Source organism: Trematomus bernacchii, unplaced genomic scaffold (genome assembly GCF_902827165.1).
Source record: "Trematomus bernacchii unplaced genomic scaffold, fTreBer1.1, whole genome shotgun sequence".
NCBI classification, from domain to species: domain Eukaryota; kingdom Metazoa; phylum Chordata; class Actinopteri; order Perciformes; family Nototheniidae; genus Trematomus; species Trematomus bernacchii.
The window spans coordinates 1,616,496-1,624,307 of record NW_022987839.1 but is presented as its reverse complement, the minus strand read 5'-3'; the positions used below and the strand labels follow the sequence as shown (position 1 = coordinate 1,624,307).

Sequence of the window (7,812 nt, the reverse complement as noted above, 5' to 3'; positions counted from 1 at the left end):
TTTCAACTAAACTTTCTGCCCCATGAAAAGGTGTGTGTGATTATTGGGTTTCGGTTTGTTTTCGGCCTGATATGATAACATAACTATTTTCCCTAATACTATTTTTAGTATTAGGAAAAAGTTAGGAAACCGTGAGAAAGAAGCACCTGTTTAACCTCCACAATGATATTTGCCCGTCTGTCATTGGTCCAGGAAAGATAGAAAACGGTTATAAATACTAGCAGTGAGGCAGCAGGTGAGTGTGAACTCTTTTCAAGAGGAAACATGAAGTTGGTTATTCTGCTGGCTCTGTTCGGGTCAGCCTCGCCCAGCACAACCCCCACACCAAGCAGGGCAGGACAGCCATCGTGCACCTGTTCGAGTGGCGCTGGGCTGACATCGCTGCAGAGTGTGAGCGCTTCCTGGCTCCTAATGGCTTCGGTGGAGTTCAGGTATGTTTGAACAGAAGTGAGCTTTTTTAATCTAGAGAGGGATTGCACTCCCATAAAGTCAACTCAATTCATTAATCATAAACAGCAATATCTTGACTTGTGGAATGTATCAAAACACCATAATTCTGTTTTTTTATTATCCCTTCATGAAATAATTCTGAAATCCTAATAATTTCTTCACAGTCTGATCACTACTCCTTCAAGTTCATGTGTACAAATACTGCAAACCTTTTTTTTTAACATTAATCTCCTGTCTGTGGACAATCACTGTGTTAAATGTTAATGTTTTTTCTCTGTTGTTCAGATCTCCCCTCCAAATGAGCACATTATTATTAACAATCCCTGGAAGCCCTGGTGGCAGAGATACCAACCAATCGGCTACAACCTGTGCTCCAGATCCGGCAATGAGGACGAGCTGAGGGACATGATCACCAGATGCAACAACGTTGGGGTAAACTGCAGTGATTTAGTGAACCTCATAAGGAACAATGTTCTTTTTTTTCTGACAGCAACTCATAAATCTACAGCCTTGAACGACACAACAAATGATTACCAGATACTGTACAGACGCTGCATCATTATCAAAAAGTTGCATAATAACACAAACTTGGCATTTTAAAACAAAGACTTTTGAACAAAGAGTATCAATTTACTGAATCAATGCATCTGTCTTGAGGAATTATTATCAAACTTGGATTTTTTTAATTTAGTATTTTTGTTGAGAGTTTATGCTTGAGTTGCTGGACCACCAACAACACAATGAGCAGCACAGCTGTGAGCTATTCTTGTGACCAAAGAGACAGAAATAAAAGTACTAAGACAAAAGTTAAACTGCAGGAGCTCTAGAAAAGAGGCGTTGATTAGTTTATACTGCACCTAATGTTCTGTATCTTTCCAACCCAGGTCAACATCTATGTGGACGCTGTCATCAACCACATGTGCGGCTCCAGTGGTGGTGAGGGATCCCACTCTTCATGTGGAAGCTGGTTTAATGCGAACAATAAAGATTTCCCCACTGTTCCCTTCAGCCAGAGCGACTTCAATGACCACAAATGCAGGACTGGAAGTGGCAATATTGAGAACTATGGTGATGCCAATCAGGTAATGAATGTCACTCAGAAACAACATGTGATGTTAGGCTTACAAACAACTCTTCACAGCATTTTTAAGCTCCATTAAAATGATCAATTCAAAGGACTGTCTTAACATAAATTCCGATTAATTAATTGCGATGTAAATGCTTATTTGCTGCTAAAGGTTCGCGACTGTCGCCTGGTCAGTCTGTTGGACCTCGCTCTGGAGAAAGACTACGTCAGGGGAAAGGTGGCTGACTTCATGAACAAGCTGATTGACATGGGGGTGGCTGGATTCAGAGTGGATGCCGTCAAGCACATGTGGCCCGGTGATCTGTCTGCTATCTACGGTAGTCTGCACAACCTGAACACCAAGTGGTTCTCCGGTGGCTCTAAACCTTTCATCTTCCAGGAGGTACGTATTCTTGATTGATTTCTACTCTGAAATTGTAAGATATTCCAAAAAGACCCAAAGAATACCAACCATTACACAACAACCTTTAACATTTGACTGGTGTCTTAAAGAAACATATACTGTAAATGTAGCTTCAACTCACCTCTGTATTTGATAACTTTGTTTCACTGAACCAAAAGGCTGGATGTACTTATTTTAAAATGGAAAACATGGTGCCAGGAAAACGAATTGCTGCCATTAAAACTCATTTGCAATCAAGTCAACGATTGCTGAAATCTACTAACCATGATATGATTGGATGAGTCCTAACTGTCCACATGACCAATATTTATGACTGTGCACAACAGCAGTAAACAGAGCCGTGGGAAAATGAGAACAGAAATCAAGATGACAAACAAACACATGCAAACTTGGAGCAGATGTTAATATCAAAGAAAACATTACTAGTAAACATATATAAATACAGCCAATGCTGATACAAAGGAACAAGCCAAAGGTGGCAAACTCAAAAATAATAGTTTGATGCAAAAGCATTCTGGGATCTCAATAATAACTGTTAATCAGCAGGAATATGGTTCGTGTTACTGCTGAAAAAATCGTACTGGTTGAGTTACTTTTTCTCAATCCACAAATCACTGGTACTGTGCAGTTAATCTGAACCACATCTACTTTGGTATTGAAAAGCTGTTTATTTTCCCTCTAGGTTATTGATTTGGGAGGTGAGGCCATCTCGTCTAGAGAGTATTTCAACCTGGGAAGAGTGACTGAGTTCAAATATGGTGCCAAACTTGGAACTATTTTCAGAAAATGGGACGGAGAGAAGCTGTCTTACACCAAGTATGTGTGTTATTTATGTGCTACCTTAAAATTATAGAAAATGGATATATTAAAAATATGTATTAATTAGCATTATAGACTATGGAGCTATTTTTGATCCTGAAAACATCAGAAATTGATTCAGCATCCTCAATAACCCGAAAACCAGTCCAAAATTGGAGTTCCAAGTCATTTTTTAACTTTTGTTAACATTGGCTATAATGCCATTCATTTTGTTTAACTCCGCTTATGCTAATTGTGCTAATTGCCCAACATATGCAAGTTAGCATCCGGCAGTTTCTATGTGCTGGGGACCCGTAGGCCTACTATACATTTATAACAAAAAGTGTTGGTGTACTCAACATGTACGGGTTCGCTATGCTGGCAAGTAGAATATAATAAATATAATTGACTAGCACTGGAGCTTTTAAACGTTTTCTGAATTAGATATTGTGTATATGTTGTCCAAACCTGGGTGTTTTAGAAATGATTAGTAAAAAGGGTTTAATGTGTGCAGGTCCTGGGGAGAGGGATGGGGCTTCATGCCCAACGGAAATGCTCTCGTCTTTGTTGACAACCACGACAACCAGAGAGGCCATGGTGCTGGAGGGGCGGCCATTGTTACCTTCTGGGACCCCAAGCTTCACAAGATGGCTGTCAGCTACATGCTGGCCCACCCTTACGGAGTAACCAGGGTCATGTCTAGCTTCCGCTGGAACCGCAACATTGTCAATGGAAAGGTACCTCAATAGCCATTGGATTATTTTTAATGTAGGAATAATACAAAAATAAAAATTGTAAAACTCATTTATCGATAATTATTATTTTGTAGGATCAGAATGACTGGATGGGTCCTCCCAGCCATGGTGATGGATCCACTAAGCCTGTTCCCATCAACGCTGACCAGACTTGTGGAGACGGATGGGTGTGTGAGCACAGATGGCGTCAGATCAAGTAAGTCCTCAGAAAGCCAGAGACAGGGAACTGCTGACTTTACCCAGAGAACATTAGTCACTTCTGCTTGCTACGTTGTATGTTATTGTCATGTATGTTGTCATATCACCCTTTAGGAACATGGTTATTTTCCGCAACGTGGTCAACGGACAGCCTCACTCTAACTGGTGGGACAACCAGAGCAACCAGGTTGCCTTTGGACGTGGCAATCGTGGTTTCATCGTCTTCAACAATGATGACTGGTAAGGACTTTAAGTACTGTAACAAACACAAATGTCTCCAACTTGGACATTGTGTAAGATTTAGCTAACAAGTGAAAGGCTAGTTCTAATACAGCAATGAAACATAGTTATAGTTAATATATTCCATTTACCTCCTAATTCATTCCCCTAAATACTACACACTAGAATTTACATTTAAAATTACGCCAAATTGAACAAATACATACAGTAGGACTTGATGCAGATGCATGTATGATATGTAACAAAATAGAACCCTCATGAACGATCAGCCACTACTATCAACAGTTAATTGGCTTTTTAGTCTTTGCTTAAAAATAACACAACTTGCAGTTCCTAAAACAGCAAACAAATGTTATACTATCAAAAACAAACATGCACTAGAATGTGCTCAAAAAACTTCCAACAAATAATAAAACATTTTAAATAATTTTCTTGGTTTCTCCCATCACATAAAAACTGCATATGCTTCCTAATTGATTTCCTATCTCCCTACACGTCCTGTTTGCATCCAGTTTTAATAGAAAATACAGCAAAATTAGACGTCAAGATCCTCTCAAAGAAGAGTTTCATTATGAGATTGTGGTGATTTAAAAAAATGACATGTACTTTTTCTTCACCTCAGGAACCTGGATGTCACCCTGAACACTGGCATGCCCGGTGGCACCTACTGTGATGTCATTTCTGGCCAGAAGGAAGGAAGCCGCTGCACAGGGAAGCAGATCAATGTTGGAGGTGATGGCCGTGCCCACTTCAAGATCAGCAACAGGGATGAGGACCCCTACGTTGCTATTCACGCTGATTCCAAGCTTTAACCAGTACAATGTCAAATAAATATTAATTTCAAACTTGAATTATGAACTACATTTTTTTGTTTAACTGATACAATTTGTTGTCGTTACTCTCCCCGGAATTCTTGAACAAAAAAGCTTCATTTGAGATTTTTTTTTTTTCTTTTACGTTAAACTCCCTGTATACAGTATGTGTTTGAAACATGGTGATTCAAACTTATATTTGATGCTACACTGTATGTTATGAGAGTAACAAAGTGTGAGCATAGCGAGTGTGTGGTCAAGCGAAGAGAAAAAGTAACTGTGGATGCACTCAAGGCAGACAGGTGTTAGGGATCAGAGCAGAGAAGAAATTGACTAGTAGTCAAGTGGTAGGTAATGTGAAATGTATGTTTCAATTTGTCCATGAATAAACACTGCAACTCCTCAAGATCCAAGTAAAGGGCCCTTTCTTGCATCCACATTCTGGCAATTTCCTAGTCATGGGAGGTAACCTACTGTAGCAGTTTAACAAATTAAAGGACAACATACATGACTCATTGAAATGCAGAACATCTGTCCATCTGTTGGTCAAATCTTATCAGATCAGGCATGGAAAACTATAATATGATAAGGTTTTTCTATCATCTGTTAAAAAATAAATGTTTCTCAAACTGCAGTACCATTCAAGCCTTTGAATGACAACTGCCTTCTTAAGAGTTGGCGTGGTCAGTAGTAAAAGGCTGTCAAAAACATTAAACACCAAAGGCCAGGGTTGAACGTGTTAAGCATATTTCTTCAATACACAATTTAATATACAATATACTGTATGGTTATTACTTGGTTCTGTAAAAGCTGATCTTCTGAGACTACACTTGAGTATTACTTTTATCAGAGACACATGCACAATGTTTTAGGCTAATATAAACTTGCTGTTCAGGGAATGGTCTTTGGAATGGTCAAGACTCAAGTTTAATCATTGACTGAAATTATTTTATACATTTATATTTAAAAGCTTCTTAAGCTGACTGTTAGTGCCAGTATTTTGTTTTTATAAGAAAGGCCACCTAATTGTGACGTCTGTAGTCAACACTATAAAAGACTACAATTCCCACTACAATTAGCCTGCGCTAAAAGTGACAGTGATGGGCAAGCTGCTAGAAAGACGCCGTCGAGGCACAGTTTTTAACCGTTCAATTACCCTTTAAGTTATCAAGTTATATAAGCCTTATCACGAAAGAATGAATACCTAAGTTGTTTGTTATTTTATTTGAGTTTTGCCTATTTGTTTTGACTATTGTAAAGGCCGCTTTTCTTTGTTGCATGTGAAAACGTTTTTATTTTGAGCAAACAGATCGCATAATATCATCATCGGAGGCCAAGCAACTCTTCAACCAAGTAATATAGAGGAAAGAAAACAAGTAAAAAAATGTCTGTTTAAGGCGTCTAGTGGATTGATCGAAAAACAAGGAAGGAAGCCACGACACAGACAGTTACATGATCAGTGAGTGTCCTGAACACGTCCTGTGACGCCTGTGGATGTCCTTCCCTTATTGTGTAAGCTTCTCCTCCACTGGGACGAATCCATGCCATCACACTGCAGCCACTTCAGTTCCACCTGAGTGCAGCGCTGGCATCCATCATTAGGGCAGCGTTGGGGCCCAGAGGGGCGATGAGCCAACTCCCCATCCTCACCTCCTTCCTTCCTCTCTGTCTCTACCTGTCTCCCCATCCTCACCTCCTTCCTCCCTCTCTGTCTCCACCTGTCTCCCTGCCCCATTGTCCTCCCTCTCTCCATCTACCGTCTCATCTACGGACTCACTGCCGTCTGCAGATCTGGAGCGGTGACGCTGTAGTGCCAGCCACCAGAGGTGAGACAGAAAAGGTGATGCCTGCCAGAAATTTATTTTCATATTGGTTGTCATGACAACGTGAACTACGAGCAGAGGCACCTGGGAGAATCTTTAAAGCTTCATAGAAATGACAAGACTCAGATATGACTAAAAGAGAGAGTCTTATATTTTCAAAGATAACAGGGACAGGTGATATTGTTTCTAATGTGATCACACAATACACACATACAGTAGACTTGTTGGGGCTATAGAAAAAGTAATAGAAAGCCATATTGCAGCTTCACCTGCATTCTCCTCATTTCTTAAAGTATATTAAGCATTACAGTCAGGTAAAGTTGTGAAGTGCTGTTTTATTCAAAGCTACACAGCAGGTGATGATTTTCAAAATGTGTGAGCAAGTCAAAGTGACAGAGATTGCAGGAGAAGGATGGAAGAAGACCTCAACGTTGGACTAGCCTCAACATATTGCGACTGCTAAATTATTGACCCTCTCTCCATCTTTGGGTCCGGCAGCTGTGAGGGCCTGTACCTTCCGATTAGCTGCAGAGATGTCAGTGTAGCAGACCGGGGTCTTTGGTCCTGTCATCCTCACTGATGCTTTGTGACATGGCTGTCAACGGTGTCCCCATCCTGTTTCATATTTCATATGGTGCTCCAGACCTGCCTGTCACCCAAGGAGAAAGACAGTCATCAACTTAAAGACCGAGCAACTGAGTTTTTTGGGATATTCAGCTGTCTCTCACTCTGCCCCGAGAAAGTAAAAAAAAGACAGTGGAGGGGAGGTTCATGCAGTGCTCTGATGAAGACAAGGATAAAGGGCTTTTTAATGTTGTCAAATGTAATAAATTACAGGATGACAAATTCATGTTCAATCTTAAATCTTTCAATTCAAACCTTGCAGTTACATATTTTTAACATTGCTAAAAATGTCTTGAACTGGCATTATTTCAGCATAATAACGATGGAGTATTAGTGCTAATGTATTTGTTCATGGCCATTGCAGTAATCATAAACATGTCATGGTTCCAGTGAGCAACGTGGTGCCTGGGTATATTCTGCTTCGTATCACATGGGGGCAGTATTGAAGCAAGAACTATGAAACAGAAGTGTTTCCAAAACAGAATTAAACAGGTCCATGAGACATTGTGCTTTCGGTGATATTTATTTCCTAACTACTTGACATTCAATGCAGAATTATTCAAGATGCGAAAAGAATTCATGAATGATGTTTAATTCTACGAATTGAACATGAATTATATAT

The 7,812-nt window shown here is 39.9% G+C and overlaps 1 protein-coding gene across 1 annotated transcript; it reads left to right on the top strand.

Moving 5' to 3' along the window:
* Positions 1-264: 264 nt before the first annotated feature.
* On the top strand, positions 265-4,784 carry LOC117500124 (pancreatic alpha-amylase-like). The gene is given in 10 exon segments (XM_034152821.1): positions 265-295; positions 298-431; positions 736-882; positions 1,335-1,532; positions 1,689-1,919; positions 2,623-2,756; positions 3,253-3,475; positions 3,568-3,689; positions 3,806-3,931; positions 4,554-4,784. Coding segments are annotated over 10 exon segments (1,536 nt in total). The 3' UTR covers positions 4,744-4,784.
* Positions 4,785-7,812: the final 3,028 nt, after the last annotated feature.